This window comes from Pithys albifrons, chromosome 3 (genome assembly GCF_047495875.1).
Source record: "Pithys albifrons albifrons isolate INPA30051 chromosome 3, PitAlb_v1, whole genome shotgun sequence".
NCBI classification, from domain to species: domain Eukaryota; kingdom Metazoa; phylum Chordata; class Aves; order Passeriformes; family Thamnophilidae; genus Pithys; species Pithys albifrons.
In genome coordinates, this window is record NC_092460.1 from 15,566,765 (window position 1) to 15,590,007 (window position 23,243).

The following is a 23,243-nucleotide window of genomic DNA, read 5'->3' on the forward strand; positions in this document are numbered from 1 at the left end:
AGACATAATTAACAGAAGGCTGGAATTTTATTTCAGTGCACTTCTATGTGTTCAGGCACATACACACCCCACAGTTGTGGTTTTGTAGGTAGTGAGAGTCCAGGTTAGTCCAAGTGCTGACTGTGCTAACAAGGCTTGCTCTGTGTTTTTAGCACCCCAGGCACTGGCTGCAAACACACAGAGCTCTTCAGTCCCTGCCTGTGTGGGCTCATGGCTCAGGTCCTAAGGGTGTGCAGTGTTGGGAGCTCTGCCTTTTCACCTTCCACAGGGAATTATGGAAGTTCATACAGAAATCCTCTGACTCATTGCAAAACATAATCTTCAAGTTGAAGTTACGAGTTTTCAGGTTAGAATTAGGGTTGTCTGTACCAAACCTATAGAAGAGTTTGTTGGTACAAAGTTCCATAATTTCTGAAAAAGAAAAAAAAAGACTGCAAGGGTCAGTGGCATTTTGAAATCTGTGATTGCTGAATCTCCAGCCTGTTCTTTTCCTGTGCTGAATTTTGAGAATATCATCAAATATGCATTAAGTCTTGCCTCCTGCATCCTGTTTTCATGATGAATCACATTAGGCACTTAGGGGAGGAGAGAAGACCAATGTCCCTGATATTTTAGTGTATTTGGGTGTTGACAGTTGTGTGCACCAAGTGATCAAAAAGACTGTGTGGAACATCACCCTGCTAGGCTGGTGGCTGAGAACTGTTGATAGGTTGGTAACATGTCACAGCTGCAAAGAACAGTGTGTTTTCTTCATTGGCACTGCTGACAGATAAATGCAGTTCTGAATGCCATTTACAAAATTTTGCAGGTGTTTAGGTTGCAAATCCAGATTTAATCTAGACATGTCAGAGAGAAAATTATAATTCTACTACAAAGAGGCCCAAACTGCCAGTCCTGCAGGACTGAGCATCTCATACATCATGTACTGGGTTAAATTCCACCTTGGGTGCCAGTTACTCTCCCTGTACTGGGTGCTCTCCAGGCTTCAGGAGTGATGAAAAAAGAAAACCACCTTAACTTATCACAGCTTGAAGCAAAGAGATGCTCCCTGCAGTGCTGCTGCTGTCCTGTGCTGGCACAGGGCCTCACACACTGCCCTGCTCTACTGCATTTATTGCTGTTGTCCCCGTGACATGGAGGTGAACGTTGCTGTTGTGTTCATGTTGAAAAGCCGATTTTCTTATTTCCAGGTAACCCTTCTTCTGTTCCAGTGACAGTCCACTGATTGTAATCTAGGTTAGTTAACTCAAATAATTAATGGTACAATTTGAAAGAAAACAGGAGAAGAGCTTCTTCTGACACTTCAGTCATTGTGCCAAGTAATGAGAAAATGAGAAGTTTCTTACCTGCATCAAGATTTTCCTCAAATTATGTGACTGAAATTTGCTGTTTGACCTCAATGCATAATGGGTTTTTTGGTGGAACATGCTAGCAGCAAAGATTATCAGTTGAGAATGGGTATTTGCCTATGAGTAGCTCTTCCTTAACTGAATTATTTAACTTACGAAACCTGTTTTTCTTTCTCCTTTCTAAAGCTGAAGAATTTAGTTATTGTGCCTAGACTCTTTCCTGGTTCTCTTTAAAGCTCCTTTATTTTTCTTTCTCTCTTTTTCTCTGTCTTAATCTCCTTCCACTCCTGCTCCTTAAGGCCTTGGAATATCTTTTCAAGTTCATTGTCCAATCTCGGATCCTTTACTCCAGAGCTACTTGTGGAATGGAGGAGGAACAGTTCCGCTCCAGCATCCAGGAGCTTTTCCAGTCCATCAGATTTGTGCTCAGCCTGGACAGCAGGAGCTCTGAGACTCTCATCTTCACACAGGTTTGCAATGTTTTACACTTCCCCGGCAAACCAAGAGGCAGATGTTTTCTGCACGGGTAGTAGGTGTGGGCAGTGGGGATTAAATGCAGATTGGTTGAGTTTTCCCCTCCAACAAGCTGAGGATGCTGGAAAACAGCACAGGGAATTGATGGTGTTGACAGTAGCTCTGCTCAGGGGAGCTGTACTCTGGGCTCTCAAGGGGAAAGTGACCTGTCACATGAGAACACAGTTTTTGCTCTTCACAAAAGTAAATTGCATTTTCAAGTCTCATTCATGTGTCTTATGGTTGGCCTCAAGATTTTCTGAATCCTTAATTACAATGGTTCAAGTCAATACTTACAGTCATAGCAGCATCACAGTAGAAAAGTTCAATTGATGTATTCACACGCAGGTAAACTCAATTCCAGAACACTCTAAAACTATGCTCAGCACACTGTGATACCCACACTCACATTTAATGTATCATTTTGAGTATGGCCCAGGGGACTTCACAAAGACTTGAGGTGGACTCGAGATACTCCTCAGAGGGAGTGAGGGTGCTGCACAATTTTGATTCCTGTTTTAAAGGCCCCTGTTCTACATTAGATACTTGTGCATTAAAAAGTTTTAAATAGTAAAGTCAAATGTGCTGTGTTGTGCCCCTGCTCAGAGAATGGACCACCTCTGACCCCCTGGGAATGTGATTTGTATTCCCTAAAGCAGAATTACAGATGTTTGGAACACCTGCTGTGACTTGCTAAAGCAGCAGCTGCTGTGAGTGTTGCAGCCAAGCAGTGACTGTGCTGGTTACGGAAGCTGCCAGTGGTGTGATCTCTTTCTTAAGGAGCTTCTCTGAAAGGTTTTGAGAACAGCTGCTCTGATCTTTTATTTAATCTGCCATCAATGGGTATAATGAGATGAGCCAGGAACACGAGAAATTAGTGCACAGAATTCTGCAGACAAAGTCATGCTGAATGGAAACAGCTTCTTATAATTGTTTTCCAGTTGTGTTGGTCACAAATACTGAGGGAGACTCACTTTGAGGATGGGGGTATTTTCCCTTTTTCTCTTAGTTTCTCTTATTTATTTTTCCCTCCTTTCTCTCACTATGGTATTTCTTACTTTGGACTTCTGTAATTTGTAAAGCCTGTCCTTATTTAATCTTTGAAAAGTTTGCTTTTTGTTTTCCCCTTGCCACTGTGTTGCCCCCGCCCCCCTTGCCCCACAGGCCGCCCAGGCTGGAGGGCAGGCGAGCGGAGCCGGGACTTGTGCCCCTCCCAAGTGTGGGGGCACCTCAAGGCCGTCATTTAATTCTGTAAGTAAAGATCCCCACACCTGCACAAGTGTTTCGTCGTGGATGTTCCCAGTTCATCTCTTTTCCCTACCCCAAACCCACTTTTTCCTGCTTATAAACTGGAATTTAATGTTCTAGTGGCTGGTTCTTTGAAACCGGGGGATGTGGGATGTTGTTAATGGAACTATTCATGGCATCCACACACCAAGAAGACAGTCCTGAGGGTGTACACAACAATATATGTGTCAAACTGTTCAGGAGAGCCAAGGATCTGTTTATTATTTAATGATTTTTAGTTCTGGAAGTCTGGACAGCTGTAAAATACCCACAGAAACGCTCAAGGCCCTGGCAAACATAATTTCCCTCACTCTTGTCCTCGTCTCTGGGGTATTTGAAAGCTCCAAGTATAGGTCTTTCCAGCAATGAGAATAAAACTGATTTCCTTCCTTCCAGGCAGTCAGTTTGACATGAGTAATGTTCCAGCATATTTTAGGGTGTTGCACGAAAATGGACTCTTCAAGGAACTGGTGAAATGATGTAGCCTCAAGGGAGCTCCAAAGCTCCCTGAAGAGATCCCACCCATATCCTTGGATTGCTACTGAACATACAGAAATCCTTCTGCTTTGTAAATAATAGAAAGTTGAGGAAAACTCCTGTAAGGATTTGTTGGGCCAGTATTGTAATTTCACTTGTATGATGCCAAAGATAAAGGCAGGGACTGGATTTGTGGCTGTTACAGCCCTCCAGGAGTACCCTGAGCTGCTCAAATGGCTCAAACTTGTTTATTTTGTTAGTATATTTTATGTATGTGGCAACAAATAAGTGACAACACCTTTTTGTGGGGGTTTCTGTAATATAAGTGGATTGCAACAAAACAAGATGTTCAGAGAGAAAGAGGTGAACTTATATTCAGAATAATTTAATGAGCTTGACAGTGTTAGTTGTAAAAATAACTTGGATTTTGGTGAAACACTGTTAAATAGAGTTTTGTTGTCATTTGAAGGAAAAGGTACTTGGAGCAAAAACTTGGCAAAGGAGGAGACTGGGTATTATATGGATTAAGAGAAGGATATCAGTATGAGGGAGGCACAAAAATGGTTATGCAGTGAGAAAACCAAAAAACCTGTGAGGAAAAGGAACTGCTGAGAATACTGAGGTGGTGAGACTCTGGAAGGGCAAAGCTGAACAGAGATCTGCACAGATTTTGGTAAATCTGAGCTGCTGCAGGAAATCAGTATGGTGTGTTTAGAGACCTTTAGGCAAGGGAGGTGGAAATGTCACAAAGGGCAGAGTGGAGGTGGGGCTGGTTCAAGAAAACAACTGTGTAGGAATTTATGTAGTTCTAAGGAGGACGCAGGTACAGACCTTGGGTAGGATGTAGAGGAAGAAAGAGAAGAATTTTAAAACATTAGAAGTGTGTGACAGTTGTCTGGTAGGACAGCAAGTCTGCAGGACTTGAGCATGGAGCAATGCATGGAATTTTCCACTCTTGTGAAGGAATTAATTGAAAAATGGGAAATAAAAAGGTGAAGAGTTTTTTTTTGCTGTTGTGCTGGTACTGTTTGCACTTGAAGAAGCACTTTCAAGAATAACTCCAGCTTACTGGAAATATCTGTTACTGCAGGAATCACATGTGCACTTGCATGATGTGATGCCTCCTTCACGTGGAATCACACCCCACCCCCTGTGGCAGAAATCCTCATGTCCCGTGGCAGTGCTGCTGTGGTTAAGGGTCTGCCAGCATGTCCTTCAGAATATTTTCTGAAGAGTTTTAGCTGTCTTAGGTAGTTGCTTAGTACAAAAAATTTATATGGAACTCCAATCAGAAGCAAGGTATTGTATTTATTGAAAAACGTAAATCAACAAAAATGGACTATTTTCTTTCCTGATACCTCAGGGGTTTTTATGTGTTATGAGCTGTGTTCCAAAGTGCAGCCTTTTGAGGCTGTACCCATGTGCTCAACTCTGTGAGAGCAGCCGTTCTTGATTTTCTTATGCTACATGTGATGTACTGACTGGCCTTCAGGAGTCACAACACACGAGCAGCAGCAGACCCCTCTGCAGGCCCCTCTGCAGACCCTCTGTAGACCTTTGCAGACCCTTTCCAGACCCTCTGCAGACCCTTATCTCAGCGCTGCCACTGCCCCGTGACGGACGATGTGACGGACTCGCTGTCCTTCCCGCAGGCGGCTCTGCTGAACTCCTTCCCCGCCATCTTCGATGAGCTGCTGCAGATGTTCACGGTGCAGGAGGTGGCCGAGTTCGTGCGGGGCACGCTGGGCAGCATGCCCAGCACGGTGCACATTGGGCAGTCCATGGACGTGGTGAAGCTCCAGTCCATCGCACGCACCGTCGACAGCCGCCTCTTCTCCTTCTCAGGTGGGACTCCGGCCCCAGGGGGCTCTTCCTGCTGACCCACAGCAGGAGCACGTTGTAGTATTTTGCATTGCTTTGTTGCAAACAATTCAGTGCTGAATGCCAATAACATTGGTAATTATTTATCTTGGCAGCATCGTTGTTGTATATATTATATATTCACTGCAATTCACCTGTTGTGAGTTTCCCTCTCTTAGGAAACGTGTATAAATCTCTCATGAACAAATTGTTACAAAAACTTGATAAAAATATGTACATTAACAAAAAAAAAATGCCAAACCTCAATGCTTTGCACTGCTCTGCTGCTGTTGCCGTGGATAGGAAGAAAACCTCCTTTCCTGCCTAAGAACCCGGGCGATAGTTGTGTGGGAAACCTGCCACATTCCTTCAGAGTACCATGAATCTTTATATTATAACTTCAGTATTTCTTTAGCTCAATGTTCTAGTAATTCTTTAAGAACTGAATGAAAAACGGTTGAAGATTGTGAGTTTATTTCATACATAAAAGTGTGAATGAAAGAAGCAATGAAGGTAATAGTGGGAGATAAAAGGCACTGTTGGGTTTATCTTCCCTGTAGTGAGGACCTCAAGTTAGTGCACTAAAGTTATTCTACTCAGTGCATGGTGAGAATGATAACACCATAGAAGCTTGTTTAAACCATCCATTTTAATTGTTTGTAAATAGTTTCTTTCCTTAAATTTGAATTAATTTTCCTTTTTTCAGAGTCCCGACGCATCCTGCTACCTGTAGTTCTTCACCACATTCACCTTCACCTACGACAGCAGAAGGAGCTACTTATCTGCTCTGGGATCCTCAGTAGTATTTTCTCCATAATCAAGACCAGTTCTTTGGTAAATCTGCTGCTTGGTTTTATTTTTTTTTATTCCACTACTGATTTAGTCAAATGAAGACTGAGAGATTTTTATAGGTTAATACAGGTTTTTCGAAGAAACTTTTAAAAGCAGAATTCTGCTCACTGTCAGCAGGAGAGCATCTGAACTGAGGGTCTGGATCTGTGTGTGTGACTCAGAGCATTGTGATTACACAGTGTTCTTGCTCTTAGGAGGGGAGAAATGCATACGCATTCACCAGCTTTGACACTGTTTAATTTTCTTCATCCAAGCCCAGAATGTAGATGTCAGTGGAGTTTAAAAGCTCTACACAGCTTGAGGACTTGCAGATCTGCAAGAGACAGTAACTAGCACTTTGTGATTCACATTAAGAGAATACTCTGAAATTATCCAATCAATGAAATCCCACTTAGTTCTGGAAATGGCTGCTGAGTTTAAACATCCAGCTTTGATGGTCATAATACTCTGATCTCAAACGGTAACCAGATCATTTAAAGCAATGCTCACAAAGAGGGGGTGGGGAAGTTTCTCCACCTGACTCTAAAGTAGGAAGCTCATGGTGCTAAATATAATTCATGCCAATGTGTATTTCCAATTACAAGTCATGGTTCTGTGAGAAAGGAATGAGATGAAAGGTATCCTGGAAATAAGCTAAAATAATACTGCCATGGAATAAAGGTCCCTGAACATAATTTGACCCTGCTGTGTTCTAGACCTTTGATTATAGATTTACCTTTATGGCTGTGACCATGAATGTTTCCATCAGAGACTGTCGAGGTCACACTCACACACAGAGGCAGAACAACAGGATCTGGTACCAGTGAGGAATTTGGTTGCACTCTGACCCTCTGTTACGGAGCTCTCCATCCAAACAAGGTTGTGGTATGGCTGACTCAGCAGAACTGTCTTGGCCAGTTCCATTCTCTCCAGTTTCTAACTGTCTGTTTGCTCACCACTTGCTGTAGGAGGGAGATGTCGTGGAGGAGGTTGAGATGATGGTGGAGAGCCTCCTGGACGTGCTTTTACAAACTCTGCTTACAATCATGAGTAAATCGCAGTCTCAGGAGGCGGTAAGAGGGCAGCGCTGCCCGCAGTGCACAGCAGAAATCACTGTTAGTAACTAACAATCAGTTTCTATTTCCTGCTTCTCTAACCTCTGGTTCAGCCCCTCACCACCACTGGCGCTTCATCACCATCTCTGCTGCATGAACACCCAGGGCTTTGGCTCTTCCCCTTAGTAAGCCACAAACCCATTCCTTCCTCTGTACACCAGTGAGGGCTGCAGGAAGCAGTGGAGCTCAGGAAGCTTCTGTGCCTTTCCAGAATATTTTCTTGTTTGCCTTTGCACCTGTGATTGAGAGTCATTTAAAACCTGAGGCACTGGGGAGCTGCCTGGGGCTTCACCCCTAAGCTGGTGTCACCAAGGGCTGGGTGAGCACCAGGCGGTGATTCCCAAGACTGAGAATATCATAATGCTCAATGATGAAGTGCCTGTGCTAAAACACCCAAGTGAACTTCTGTCCAGAGTCACTGAGGATTTATTTATTACACTTTTCCCAAAGAAATTAAGAGATCTGAGGTCAAGTGAGTGTTGACTTTGGTGGGGAAAGGGGAAGTGCCAGCATTAACCACAGCAAAGAAATTTTTTCATTGCCATGCAGTGGAAGAGAAGAAAAAGAATAGAATTTTGCTCTTCAGCTTTCTTCCTTTCTGGATGTGTGCCCTTTTCTATTCTAGACTGCTTCAGTCTATTTTTGCTTGTCAGAGCCTCTAATGCAGCTTGTGCACAATGTAGGATGTTGAGCTGCTGTTCAGAACATGCTTTTTTTAGCCTCTCTTTGTTACCAAGTGGCTGAGGCCTCAGCGGTGCTGCTGGGGGCAGATGTGCACTGAGGTGCACTGCTCACAGGGTTGTATCTCTCCTTGTTAGCTCAGATAACGAGATGTTCTTTGATACAGGACAAGAAAGGTGCTGGTTTGCAAATGTCCAGTAACTTCTGTTTCCTTTTACTCCTGCCATTTGACTTACTGCTGGTTACCACGTGTCACCTCACATAGAAAAGCACAGCTTTCTTCCTAATGAAGTTCAGCCCTGAAAAGTTTATTGGAACAACCTGTTTTGAATCTTCTGGGTAGATGCTTGAGCCAATTAATAAAAAAAAATAAAATGGAATGGGCAGTCCCAAGTCTAAAATCCTCTTGTATCTGTTCCTGAATTTACACTTCACAGCACAGTGATATGTGGATTCTTATTAGATACTGCTCAGAATGTAGTTTGTGTATTTTACAAATTAGCTGCTTGTTGTTGCAGAAGAAACCAGTGTTGTGCAAGGGACTGGCAGTCAAAACACCCAGTACTGATGTTCTTGGCATTGCCTTGCTTGTTCTCTTGGACAGATTGCTTAACTTCTCTGTGCTTTGCTTTCAGATGTGTAAAATGGGGGAGCTCCTCTTTGGAAAACACTTTGGGATGCTGTGGTAACTGGTTAGGGGGCACCAGCGTTGCAGGCAGGAATGTAATTGTAGCTCATGTAGACCTGTCCAAACTGCGCTCAGGATACCTGACTGCAATCCTGGCAGTACTGCAGCTATGACAGCACAGAACTTGGTGAACACCAATAAGCCATATATTTACAAGACTCCAGACACCTTCTGTAGCCCAGCATGATCCCAAGCTGTCACTGCTACTCTGGCCTGAGTGTGTGAGCCAAGTAGTGCCAATAATTTCTGGTATGTCAGCATGAGCTGCAGTCACACCTCTGATACACACAGGGTATTAAGTACCTGGAAAAGGTGATTGTCAAAACCTGCATGCTTGGAGGGTGATTCATTCACATCTGTATTAATGATTTTAAATTATTTTTATTAGACTGCAACACTGGTTAAAAAACCTTTACAACTGTCATCTGTGGAGGAGCCTCTGAGAGGTGTATTCCTGTGTATTAACAGGAGTTCAGGAAGTGTTAATGTGCAGTACTTTTAATCTCTGTGCATGTCAGCTTTCCCCTCATAGGCATTGGGGCCATTTCAGACCCCTCCCTTTATACCCTCCCCCAGGTTAAGTTTTATATTTATGAAATTTCACGATTGTCTGAATGAAAGAGTTTCTCATTTGGCCAACAGGGAGAATATGTCTCCTGCCTTTTATCTTTGCTTCGTCAGATGTCAGACACTCACTTCCAGCACTTACTGGACAACTTCCAAAGCAAGGATGAACTGAAGGTACAGCAGGATGTGATGTTTGTGGGGTGATTCCCCAGAAAGGGAGTGCAGAGGGGAATCCCTCCAGCATCCCTTGCTCCACTAATCATTCCCATCCACGGGCACTCTGTTCAGGGACCTTCCTTTCGCTGTTACAGTCAGAGATGTTGTGTTGCAAAAACCAATTTAAGACTACAGGGCAGTGAATTACCTTCATAACAGCAAATAAAGCCCCCAGATGGATGTTGTGAGACTTAAAGGATATTGTAACTGCACCACATAAAACACAGTCAGAGGAACGGGGTTTTTTTAATGCTGTGGATGTGAAGTCAGTTGTTGTATAGCATTTTATTCCATGTTCAATATGCATTGGAGCTTTCTTACAAAGAGCATTGATTTTATGCCAAAAGAGAATTTCAGGCCTTTTGGGGGATACAAATGTCGCGAGCAGATGAAATCTCTTTTGGGAAAGCAGTAACTTTACCTCTCCACTTGCTGCTTCTTTGTGAATGTGAACTTAAATTAAGGCTCTCCATGAACAGCAGGGCCCGGGAGGGGGACAAACCTCACTGGTGGCTTTTTGCCTCTGGCATTTTGAAATGGCACATCTCACAAAAGCAGAAACTTTTTACTTCAACTTCCAAAGGGAAGAGAAGTATCTGTGATGACAGCCTATTTAAAAGACAGAGTAATCTTAAAAATACGGACAAGCTTTTATATAAAATGCTTTTGTTAGCATGGCACTTGGTAAAATATACACAATAAGAAGGATGTGATGTGGCAGGAACTTCTGTTGCCTTAAGAAATGAAATGGAGAAACAGTGAGAAGACCTTTCTGAATAGAGTTTCAGCTTGTAAATATTTTGTGTGCATATAGAGAGGCTGAATAAATCAGAGATGAATTTGGGATGATAAAATTCTTATCTCTAGGTCGCAGGGTTCAGTATCTCAGGTTGATAGTTATCTGACATTACTGCCTTTCTGGTAGCTTTCAAATAACTTGCAGGAAAATTGTTTGGTAAGTTAATTCATATAAAATCTTAATAGATATCTTAAAAGCTATCTAAACTATAGTTCTTATGTGAGACCCATGAAAAAAAGTCATTGAACTGAAATTTGTCTTTACATCCATAAGAACAAACACTGCTGTATCTCTGATAATCTGAGGATATGTTCCAGGAGCATCACAAAGGCTGAAGATTTTATATCCCCTTTTTTTTTTTCAGTGCTCAGATGACCTAATAAAAATATATTACTTTTTTTCCCCTTCAAATATTGCTGTAATAATATTTTTGATACTTTCTCTGGCATGGAAAGGCATTATGTTCACTTATCACTGGTACATGTAGGGCAAAATAAGGCCAAAAGTCAAGGACCTTCTAGTGCTTTACTGTGAGCTCAGTTACACCAAGGTATTAATCACACAAGGTATTAAGGGATAATAGGATGGTTTTGAAGAAACCCTCTACTGTTACTTTCTGAGCCATCTTGATTTTGTGTGGAATAAAATAAAACAATAAAAACAATAAAACAAAACAATAAAATAGTTTGCAAAAACTTAGCGTGTTTAATCCTCGCTGTTGTTCTGTACAGACATTGAGGTGCAGGTGGTCAAAAACAAAAAATGTCTTCAGGTTTGGGGTTTTTTTTAAAAAGCAAATATTCACCTGAATGTCTTTGAGCTCTGCTGCTGCATGTTGCCAGAAACAGGGTCTTCAGTTACTATTTTAAAGAGTGTGTAGGAGTTTTATTGGGCTTGGGTGTGTGGTTTGTTCTGGAATTTGTGACGTAGGTGCAAAGAGATTTGGACAGATGAATTAATTAAATGAATGCATAAATAAGTGATCATGAGTCCAGTATGTTTGAAAATAGCTGCAAATTGCCACTGGGACTCTGGGTGATAATGTGAGAAGTCATATACAATTATGGAATTAAGGAAGATTTTCCTCTTACTGTAGAAGTTAAGATTTAAAAGAAGTTGCAAGTTGTTCAGTACATATTAGATGCGAACAAAAGGAAGAGAGCCATATCCAAATATATGTTGGTTCCATGTTTCCAGGTGAATGGCCTTGCAACACAAAGCTCAAGTGGAGCACACTTAGCTAATTGTCTTTCTTGTAATCTGGAAAACAGATTGATCAGCAGCTGCTGGTGATGTTTGAATTTTTTTCCCCTATGTGATAGGAGTTCCTCCTGAAGATTTTCTGTGTGTTTCGGAACCTGATGAAGATGAGTGTCTTTCCTCGAGACTGGATGGTGATGAGGTTGCTCACCAGCAAGTAAGTGGAGGAGCAGGTCCAAAGTGTTGACATTCTGTGTGAGAATTTGGGCATTAAAACCTGTGATGCTGAGTTCCATTGAGGTGAGGGGATCGAGACAGGGATTCTGTAGTGCTCATCCTCATTCTGCTGTTATTTTAACACTCTGGACCAAACCTCTGTGTTTGTTCTGTTTGTTAAACTCTGCCAGTGTTGACAGACAGCAAAGAATTGGAATTAAAAGCCACACTGAAGGAGCTGGTGGAGTGGGGGCACAGCAGCTCCCACATCTCAGGGCAAGGACCAGCTCCCCACACCAAGGGCTGTTAACAGACCTCTCCTCCCCTGCTCAGGCAATCACTGCATTGGACATCTGTCCCTTCCCGTAAACATCCCTCCTTAACCCACCTGGCAGGAGGACTCAGGAATTTTGGAAAAGAATGAGCAGCCCCCAGCAGTGACAGCAAAGCATTACACACAGAGATACTTATTGGTTCACCTGACATCTACCAGTGTAATGCTTCAGTCTGTCTGTTTTGCTTGTGATGGGTGAGTTCTGTGCTGTTTGGATTGGCAGCAGTGCTGAACACAAGGTGGCTGCAATTATTTGTGGTTGCCTTAGCCAAACTAGCAGTGGAATGACCATTGCCTGAAGGACAAACAGAGGGCTCCCCTCACAGGGAAACTCCAAGGCAATGCTCCCGAGGACTGCCTGCCTGGCTGAGCTGAGTGCTCTGAGTCCACCCTGCTAATGAGAAGTGAAATAAGTGGATTGCAGTATTGTGGGCATAAAGAATCAATGAAGATCTGTAGGAAAAGAAAAATCCATCTGAAAGAGTAGCTTCCTCAGGTGCTGCAGGTTATCTGTTCCCTTTGGCATCATTTTGCCACAAACCTTTACACTCAGATATGTTTAAAGTGTTACTGGAGTATTGCCTGCCTGTGAATCAGATGTGCTCTTTCTTTTGTTGTCTTATTTACATGGTATTTATTAATTCCTGAATTTATCACATGCCTTGATTGCTTTTCTCTAAGGTGTATTTAGCCACCAACAAAAAAAAACCAGAGAATCAACAATTGGCAAAATACCAATATCTTAAGTTGAATGGGAGGCCAGATAAAGGACCATTGTATAGCCAAGAATGAAGGTAGCTCAAACATCTTGAGTTGCTCTTCTCTGGGGAAAAAAAAAAATCTTTCTGCTTAAAATAGAAGGAAAAGGAGTGTATTCTTCATTTCACTGGAGGTCATATGGCCCAGCCATGCAAAACAGACAGGACTTTAAATGCTTCTGTGTGGATTTCAAAAGTTACAGTAACAGTGCAGGTTCTTACTCTGTATCACTTGATACAGACTGTTCATTAAAGCACAGAAAGAAAGATGATTTCTGTGCAGGTCTCACAGTGATTACACAAAGAATGCTCATCTCTGTACCTGAATTGCAACCAGCACCACCAACCACTGTGATATGTTGTGCTCCAGATTGAAATGCTCTCTTTTTGTTTCCTTCTCTCTGTTTTTCACTGCAGTATCATAGTTACAACAGTTCAGTACCTGTCTTCTGCACTGCACAAGAACTTCACCGACGCAGACTTTGATTTTAAAGTAAGAATTGATTCTCAAAAAACACTCTGACATCCTTGTAAAGCAGCAGTAACAGAGGAGCAAGAGCTGCTCTCTGCATTAGCTGATTATATTTGCAGCATTTGTCTGAGTGTCTGTGAGGGAGATGACCTGATAAAGGACAGGGGTGGGAATCTGCTGTGGAATGGAGGGGAAGTAGAACAGATACAGGAAAACTGAGCCCTTTGTAAAGGAAGCAACTGTCTCCATAAGCAGTGGAGCTGATGGAATGTGCTCCTTCCAGAGTGATGGCTAATGGAATGGAAACTCAGCAGAGCTTTTACTGAAGTTGAGGAATTAATGATCCTCCTCTCCCAAAGGTCCCTCATGCTGACTGTTGACACAGAACTTGGAGGAACACAGGATCTTAGGCAGTGTTATCCCTGTGTCTGTGTGGTTGAAGGTGGGCACCACGTTCAATGTTAGTAGGGCAAAGCTGCCAGACATGAACCTGGGCGTGTGTACACACAGTACGTTCCAAGTTTTTGAAGTTCTTAATAGGTTTTAAATAATCCATTGGTATCCTTAAGAGTTTAGTGTCTCCTGTGTAAGATGCATATTGACTAAGTTACACTTTGATTACCAAAAGGATCATATGTCTTTCTGCTCTTGTTAAAGCTTTGTCCTTGCAGTGTCATTTTAAACATTCCTTCCCTTGTCACAGGTGTGGAACTCTTATTTCAGCCTGGCAGTTCTGTTCATAAACCAGCCAAGCCTCCAACTAGAGAATGCCACACCAGCCAAAAGGAAGAAGATTCTGGATAAGTAAGGACATGTTTTGTTGGGTTCCCAGCTCAAAAAAGAGACTTGCCTTTCTACCATAAGCCTCTGTGATTCAGTGTGGTGCTTGGGAGGTGAAGTAGATGTCCTAACACAGTTCAGCCAAGCTCTTTGGTATTTTTACATTGACATAAATGTGAATTGCATTTTTTAACAATTGGATTGCTTTTTTCACCTCACTGCCTTGCCAGCCTTTGTTCCATGGGCATTTGTGTCTCTTTCAGGTACGGTGACATGAGGGTGATGATGGCCTATGAGCTCTTCAGCATGTGGCAGAACCTGGGTATGTCTCTCCTCCTCTCACCTGACACCAAAGCCAAAGTAACCCCCTGTTTCTGTTGGATTTTTTTTCCAGTTTTTGTGGCATTACAGAATCCTTTGTTTCTCTGAATAGGTGTGAAACCAGGAAACACTTCTCTTCTCCCACGAAAACTCTTATGCACTGTCCATCAGACTTTTTTATTTGAAACAATACCATCTTAGGAATTTAAATATTTGCTTCTCAGATGTGACAGTGGCAGGTTTTGGTTGTTTGGACACATCAGTTTTTATGTATTTGCAAATATAAAACCAATTTTTTCTAATCCCTTTAGCTGTTCTGCAGTCATACTCCTATGGAGATACATTGCTGACTGACTTTTGTCTGATTGTGGCTGTAAAGCAGAAATCTAATTTTTCACAGCTATAACCAACTTTATAATTTCTTAGATGAGTCAAAATTATAGACCCATGGAATCATTTAGGTTGGAAAAGACAATTAATGCCATCAAGTCCAACTGTTAATCCAGCACTGCCAAGCCCACCTCTAAACCATACTTATGTGTGTTTGCATCAGAGCAAGTCCAACTAGCGCAGTGTCCTGTCTCCATCAGGGACCCAAAACAAACACCTATGGAAAGTTTGAGGACAAAGGAAGCATGTGGTATTCTAGAGGAAAATAACAAAATGTTTGCTGATGGAAATCACAAATACAAGGTTCTGAGAACAGGTGAATCATTAAGAGGGAAAAGGAATGATACAAATGAAATTGGACAACTTGATAGCATGGCTGCAATATATTCAAAAAGCCAAAAATGAACATTTTATGGGTAGGAATGCAGGTAGGAGTCCTATTCGAGAAAACAAAGACCACAAATGTATCATGCTGATAATCAGGTCTAAAATGCCACATGTTAAAAAGGCACTGTAATCTTAGAGAAAATATGTAAGAATCTTGAATTGAATAAGAAAGGAGGAACAATATTACTGCCACAATTTTTTTCATAGGTGTACTTGATTCTAGATGAGTTTGCCCAGTCCTGCTTTCTACAGCTTAAAGAAACAACCAAACACACACAAAAAAACCCCAAACCAAGGCAAGTTGGACAAAGTTCAAACAACAGTCAGGAAGAAGCTGTAGAAGTAAGAAAATTACTTATAGTGTGATCCTGAATAAGCCTGGTCTGTCTTGCACAAAAGTGATGCAGGCAGGGCTGGGCAACAGTCCCAAAGTGACTGTGTGGAGAATAGAAGGCCCTCCAAGATAACAGAGATCCCAAAATCAGAAAATGATGCTGAAAAAACTCGACTGAGAAGTGAGAAGCTGGGTTCAGACATGTAGATAGCAACATTGATCACTGAATGCTGTTCCAGATTGGGCTGTTTTGAGTATTCCCTGTGACTGTGCAGTAACATGGCCCAGAAGGGACTGTCAGCAAAACGCCTCAGGATTCTGTTGCAGCAGCAGCTCCACTCAGGTCTGGGGCAGTTGGGAAGGTGGAACTGCCACAGCACCAAAGATGAAGAGCTCTGTAGTTCTTTGAAATCTAAATGTGTTCTATTAACTCCCATTGCTCTCACCAGCCCTTTCAAAATTTCTTCTTTTCCCCATGTTAGTATGTTTTAGTTTGGTTAGTTTTGACAGTTTGAATTCCTTTGCAAGTAAAATGCACTGACAATTTTTGCTGAAGGCTTTCTCTAGTGGAATTAGAAATGCTCTTACAGACTTTGCAAGGTGTAAAGCAAATATGGATTTTTCATTCCATTCAGGAAAAGAATGTTTGCTTTTGTAATGCTCCTGCCTGCTACTTTGTACATGTCACTATTGCAGGGGTTCTCTGTTTTCTTAGTGACAGATAACAAAGGCTTTTACTTAATTACCTTTGCTTTGTGTTGTACAGGTGAGCATAAGATTCACTTCATTCCGGGAATGATTGGCCCCTTCCTTGGTGTTACACTTGTCCCACAACCAGAAGTCCGGAATATCATGATCCCTATTTTCCATGACATGATGGACTGGGAGCAGAGAAAGAATGGCAACTTCAAACAGGTGAAGGCACTTCCCAAGCATTCCCAGTATTCCTTTTTTTTGCTTTGTCTGTCTGCAGTGTCCAGCTGGAAGCAAGAAGTTTGTATTTGTTGGCCTGGTTTTGATTTCAAAGATGTTGTCATGTTGTCTATATAAAAATAGAAAATTCAAAGCATAATCCACAAAACCACTACGAGACTCCCAGGATTGTTTAACCTGTGCTCTTTAGAGCAAACTGCATTCCCATGAACTTGGGGAGGAGGAGGGATGTTCTCAACACAGCAGAGATAAAGAAGAAATTTGTAAGTGCTGGGCTGTCACTGCTCCCACTGGTTTCTCTGAGGTTTTTAGTGAGCCATTAAATGGGTCAGACTGAGAACCAAAAATGGAGATGTGAGATTTGCCCAGTATTTGTGAAAGCAAGTGGTCTCTGCTTCTGTCTTCAGTTTCCAGCTAGGAAGAGGTGTTGTATAATTCTGTCATTATTACTACACTGAAACAGACTTTGGAGCTGTATTTATTTTAAGACACTGCAGCAGCTCTCCTGGAAGGGTTAAGTCCAGTGACAGCTCTGCAGTTTCCACCTGCTGTGAGCTCTGATTGCAAATCAGGCAGAGAAATCTTCATCATCCTGTTTCCCAGTTGTGGACAGAGAATTGCTTAAATTTTCCACTGCAAAACAGATCCTGAAGTGCAAAGCATTGATAATGAAGGGTTGGTTTGGACTGGATCCTCGGGTGTTTTATTTCATTGTGCTGGGGCAATACTGGGGGCAGGTATCTGCAGAGAAGTGCTCTAAAGTGGTAAATCATCATTAAATTACCATAATTCATGTGATTAATTATTATTCACACAGTCATTAAAATGCCAGCTCTAATCTGTCATTCCTGGAGAACAGCAGCCCTTTCCCATAACCTGATTTATTAAAGGCTGTGTGGAAAAGCATTACCAGGAGCTTATGTTTTTCTTCCTCTTCAACCTCCTGATTGCCACTATTGTTATTATTTACTACTATTATTATTGCAGTAGCATTTGATCATGGTTCTCTTTCCACCTGTTTTAGCATAACAATAGAGCAGTCCCTGCTCTGGCATTTACAACTGTAAGCACCTACAGTCATCTTCAAGCTTCTGGACCTGTTTACATTTTCTGTATAAAGATGAACTATTCATAATCTTCATTTAATTTTATGCTCACTAATGTATTCTGAACTACAGCTCCAAGAATGTTTCTTAAATTACCTGTGGAGTAAATTTCCACACTGTCTTATGAAACATAAATCATAACTTTCTAAGGTTAAAGATTGAATAATCATCTGTATTAGTGGGAATGAAGTAAATAGTTAAATAGCCAAGAGATAATAAACCTTACTAACAATATCTGCTAGACCTGCTTTCCAGTGCAATGCTGGATAGCTGAGCACAGGAGTTCTCATTTCTGTCAAGTCACTGTAGATCACAAGCAAAGGGAGGGGTTTTCAATTTTGAGGTTCTCTCCACCTTTTGAATACTCAGTTGATTGTCAGAAAACATAAAAATCCTTGAAATTAATTTTCAAGCTGTTTTAATTTTCTTCAGTAGCTCATGTTTTGACAAGGTTGGTTTTCCAGCAAGGATGGGTAACAATGCAGTCTGATTCAGGGATGAAGTCAGGTCTCCCTGTAATGATTTCAGCAGCAAGAGCACCAACTCCAGTTGTGTGCCACTGGGTGATTTGCTTTTCCTTCTTACCTTCTTTTGCAGTTTGGCAGCTGAAAAACATAGAGAAGCTCAACCTGTGCTTGTCTTTAAATAAAAACAAGCCATATTTCTGCAGATGATTTCAACCTTCAGGAACCTCTGTCTTCATTTGTACTGAAACTGTTTTCTACAAAATTCCCAGACTACCTGAAATTGTTTTATTTAATTGTTAGATCCACTGATTTCTGTACTTGAATCAATTTCATGAGAATATCTGATATCAAACTTTATAATAGGATGTATTAGATTTAGAGTGGAAATTAATATGTATTCAAAACCTCTCTAAGAGAAGAGAAACATAGTGATGCTGTTGTGGCCCTTTATATAACTGTGAAAAGCAAATGTGTCATATAATCATAGAGAGGCTTGACCAAATAAGGTTTAATGAACAAATAACCTTCCAATGTAATGATGCCTGGATGTTGGGAATCAATTCCCTGCCAGCAGACCCACCCCAAGAGCCCAGTGGGGATGGATATTCTGCTGTGGGACAGGACAGAGTTTCTGTGGTTGATGGAAGGTGTGTCTGAGAGATGGATTGGTCCCTTCCTCCAGGTGGAAGCCGAGCTGATCGATAAGCTGGACAGCCTGGTGTCGGAAGGAAAAGGTGATGAGAACTACAGGGAACTCTTCAGCCTGCTGTAAGCTCTGCCAGATTCTGCTCCTCTTTGCAGGGCCATGGGGAGCCAGAGCTCTGGGCTGTGACCCACAGCCAGGGCTGAGCTCTGGAGAGGGCAGGGAAGGGGCTTCCTGGCAGCTTTTCATGGCAGGCTCAGGGAAGGAGAAATACATCCCTCATTTCTGAAAAGAAGACAAAAACCTCAGGTTTTTTTGTTCTTTCTGTGACATCTAATAAAAGGCTGCACAGGTAAGTAGTTGTCATCCTCCCATCAAAAATTCATTTGCTAGAGGAGCAGGTGCCCTTGTTTTTCCACAGCAGTAAATGAAGTCCTGGCCTTAGGATTGGTGATTCAGGCCTTGTTAGAGCAAAGGGGATGTTCCTTATCAGTTTCTGTTGCTTCTTCCAATTTTTGAAGGCTCTGTTTTTGTTGGTTCAACAGTTGCAAGTTGCTCCCTCCAGAGCCCATCATGCCACTGTATTTCCACTGCCTTTCACACCAACAATTCATACCCATGAGGATAAGCTTCAAGGCTTTATGTCTGACTTTACACTTAGTTATCTTTTAGTGCTGATCTGTCTCCAAATTCCATTTTTAGTGTTCCTAATTTACCAAATCTTGTAATATCCCAGTGAGCCAAGAGATCATCAGCAGAATTTTAGCCTTATATTCCAGACAGGGTTATGTGCCCCTCAGTAGCACACTGACTGTTCGAGGCATAAACCTTTGTTTTGCTGCAACCAGTACTTGTATTTCTGAATTTGCAGTGGCACATTCATTCATTTCAAGCTGATAATCCTGCCCTTCCTGGATGCTTATCCTCAGGAAGTATGTAAATGTATTCAGTTTGGAATTGTGGATGTTCAGCCTTGGTAAACCTGGCTCCTTATGAGTACAGATAACATAAGGCTGTTTCAGGGATAAAGGAAAGAAAATATCTTTTTCTCCCTTTTTTTCTTTTTTACTTTTCTAATTCTCCTCCAAGAGGAATAGTGTGCACTTCCAGCTGAAGACATTTGTTACTTGAAACGTTAAGAATTCAAGGACTGCAGCTTGTTACTTACCTTTAGGTGATAGTGACTGGATGTATTTCCAAGAAACACAGCCTGAAATTCCAGCAACCTTTTAGTTTATATTTGCCACTGAGTGTTCTGAGAAGAAGGTGAGGAAACAATTTGAGGAAACAATTCCACAAATTAATAAATGCTGTGTGAAAAAACAGTTGACCCTGAATTCTCCTGTCTCAACTGCACTGCTGAAAAGAGAACTGGCTCCCTGGGCTGGAAATCACCCCAGTGCAGAAGAGTTTTCCTGACACAATTCCTTTCCTGGAAATGATGAGTTCTTTGACTGGAAATCCAGTTTCAGGGAACTTGCATGAAATTTGCTTTCTTTTTTCTCTTTTTAAATACAACTTTCAGCCTACTCTCACACCTCACAACCCTCTCCCTGAGGTGGGTGCTCACTGTATTGTCTATTTTGCCAGGCAGGTTTAATTAATGGCTATTCAGGGTTCCTTGACTGGTTGCTGATTAGAGATGAAAAATTGCAGTGGGATGAGCAAAGAAGAGGTATTTGCAGTAGGTTTAGACTCCTTTCCAATTTCTGACTGCTGTTACCAGTGTTTAAGCTACAGGTAATAATGTGGGAATCAAGTCCTGCTGTGAGTGTTGCCCTTTCATAATTTTAAATGGCAAAGTGGGGGTATTTTTCCCTCTCCTGTCACTTCTGTAATTTCCTTGTCTTTGCTTCCTGCTGCCTGGAGTAGAACCCAACTCTTTGGGCCTTATCCCAGGTAAGATGGTCATTCTCTGAATTGTTTATGAGGGAGAAACCAGTTTGCCTGGAGCAGTCTGTGTGCACTGTGCCCTGTCCCTGGAAGCCTCACCTGCTGTCTCTCCATCTCCAAACAGTTTGCTGGAGAAGATTGAGCAGGAAACTTGGCGGGAGACTGGGATCTCCTTCGTTACATCCGTCACTCGCCTCATGGAGCGGCTGCTGGACTACAGGTACCTGCACCTCCAGGAATGTGTTCTGGGCAGAAGTGTGTGAGGACTTAGTACCAAATCCTACAGGGAATATTTGTATTATCAAGCCCATTTATTGCCAAGCTGCACACATCTCTGATGGCAAGTGTTCTGTAAGCAAACCTAACTCATCACTGTTGGGTTCTGAGCAAACAGCCCAAGTCCTCATCTTTAGAGCCCTAATTCTTGTTCTGGGATGCTCCTTCCTGAGAATGGCAAAGATAGAGACATTTTTTAATCTGTAGTTTTGCACCAAGGTTTGTTCGGGTTGATAAAACCTTCATTCCTTCCATCATTGAAATGATCTCACCTAATTCAGCAAAATAGACGCAAGAATGATCCCAAAAGCCTCGGTGAGCCAGGATGTGCTGGATGCTCATCCAGGCATGTAGGGCAGAACTTTGTCTGTGGGAGGTCTGACATGTCAGCTGGTGACTCCTGTGCAAGATTCCACTCTAAATTGAGCAGCCTTCATTTAGTTTTGGACTGAAGTTTGCAGGAGTGTCTGTCAATTCAGCTGAGCTTTGACTCAGTATTTTAACTTCCTATAAATACACACACACACACAGAGGCTTTTTTATGCAATGATAGACAATTTGAACCTATATAGAGCTGCCCCAGATATTTCTATCTTTAGCCTACTGACAAGAGTTCAAATGAATTTTTCTTCTTCTGCTACTGCTCATTAGAGGTGAAAACCTGGGACTAGCCTGGATGTTCTGCTGTCCCAAATCCTTTTCTCTGCTTTTTAGTTTGCTCTTTTCATTATCCCTACCACTTTGATCCAATCTCTTAGTTTTTTCCTGGCAACAACTGCTCTACAACTACTATGCACAACCAGGTATTGGAGACACATTTAAAGGGAATGCAAGGGAGCTGGTTTGGCTTTTTTTTTTAATGAAATTTGCTACCAACACAGCTTTAAGACACATTCTCATGCTTAATTGATTTTTAATACACAGTAGAGTTTTTTCTTTCCAGAACAGGAAACTGGACTGGAATTGGGAAGTACACAGGCTTGGAGTTCAGCTGCCAGTTGGTACCAGTAGTTCTCAAGACAGTTGCTGTGTCACTGCTTTAAAAATTTAATGTCTTCTACTGCTTGAATAGAAATAGTCTCTAAAATATTCCAGAAATATTTAACTTACCTGTGAACAAGTTGGAAATCTAATCTAAATCCCTCAGGGTGTGTCCCTCTGTGTGCCACAGCACAGGGGTGGCTGCATTTATGGGAGCCAATCCTGTGCTTGGGACTAAACCTTTACATCTGGATAAAGAAGAATTTTTCACTTTTGTAGTAGATCTCACATTCAGGTTAATTTTGGCCACTGTTATCTGATTTTTGTTCAGAGTTGTGTAAGAAATGAAGGAGCAGTCATTCCAGGTGCTTGTTCTCAGGTACAAACATGTTAGAGGACACTTAGTTCTCACATCATTTAAGCCATAATGTGGCAAGTTTTCTTAGAGAAACTTTAGAAGATGAAGTATCTGAGTAACTGTTTGTGATCCAGGGGAACTCTGGAAGATAAGATAGCTTCAAATTAGTTTTAAAAGGACTGTTTTTGCAGATCTTTGTTTCAACACTGTTCTGCTTTCTTAGGGACTGTATGAAAGGAGATGAAACAGAAAACAAGAAAATTGGCTGCACTGTTAACCTGATGGTAAAGACGTTTCCTTTCTCTCTTAGTGATACTGTGCAATGCTGTCAAAATGGGCTGGGAAACTCTGGGGTGGGAATCTGTGCCAGGGAAGTGCAGCCTCAGAATCCAAGCACTGGGATGGCAGAACAGAATTATATGAACTGTGAGGATCCCCTGGAGGTCTCTGGTCCAACTCACTGCTTAAAACAGGGCCAGAGAGGTCAGGCTCCTCAGGGCCTTGTCCAGCTGAGTTCTGCATATCCCTGTGACAAGTCCTACAACCCCTCACACCTTTTCTTTCAGCTTTTGACTGCCTTCACTTTGAAAAAAATCATGACACGCTAAAATCAGTGAGTTAGATCAGTATGAATCTGAAAAGAATTGCTGCTTTTCTCTCAAATTAATAATGTATTCTCTTTTCAAGAGCTTCACACATGCACAGATGCTGCTGATTGCCTTGAATGAAGAAGAGTCTCAGTAAGAGTAACAGCTCTGTCTCTCCCCAGAATTTCTACAAATCCGAAATCAACAAGGAGGAGATGTACATCCGCTACATCCACAAGCTGTGTGACATGCACCTGCAGGCTGAGAACTACACAGGTAACACAGCCTGGGGGGCTGCCTGAAATCCTCATGGCGGTTTTTTACTCTCCCAATGTTTAATCTTGTTCATTCTCCTGGAAAAAATCTGTATGAATCAGTTATGGCACTTGGGAAGGTAAAAAGCTGAGGTGCAATTCGTTGCCTC

General features: G+C 42.0%; 1 protein-coding gene across 11 annotated transcripts in view; it reads left to right on the plus strand.

The window, feature by feature from the left end:
* Positions 1–23,243, plus strand: part of DOCK3 (dedicator of cytokinesis 3) — a 181,368-nt gene that overhangs the window by 123,793 nt on the left and 34,332 nt on the right. For 6 of the 11 annotated variants that reach the window (XM_071550587.1, XM_071550594.1, XM_071550588.1 and 3 more), the window contains exons 23-38: positions 1,649–1,819; positions 3,027–3,113; positions 5,279–5,471; positions 6,193–6,320; positions 7,286–7,432; positions 9,444–9,542; positions 11,706–11,800; positions 13,309–13,384; positions 14,067–14,167; positions 14,407–14,465; positions 16,342–16,490; positions 18,764–18,849; positions 20,597–20,623; positions 20,742–20,837; positions 22,456–22,516; positions 23,002–23,095. In XM_071550587.1, coding sequence (XP_071406688.1) covers positions 1,649–1,819; positions 3,027–3,113; positions 5,279–5,471; positions 6,193–6,320; positions 7,286–7,432; positions 9,444–9,542; positions 11,706–11,800; positions 13,309–13,384; positions 14,067–14,167; positions 14,407–14,465; positions 16,342–16,490; positions 18,764–18,849; positions 20,597–20,623; positions 20,742–20,837; positions 22,456–22,516; positions 23,002–23,095 — 1,669 coding nt within the window. The remainder of the gene's footprint in view (positions 1–1,648; positions 1,820–3,026; positions 3,114–5,278; positions 5,472–6,192; positions 6,321–7,285; positions 7,433–9,443; positions 9,543–11,705; positions 11,801–13,308; positions 13,385–14,066; positions 14,168–14,406; positions 14,466–16,341; positions 16,491–18,763; positions 18,850–20,596; positions 20,624–20,741; positions 20,838–22,455; positions 22,517–23,001; positions 23,096–23,243) is intronic. The other 5 variants (XM_071550592.1, XM_071550598.1, XM_071550591.1 and 2 more) reach the window with 4 other exon arrangements.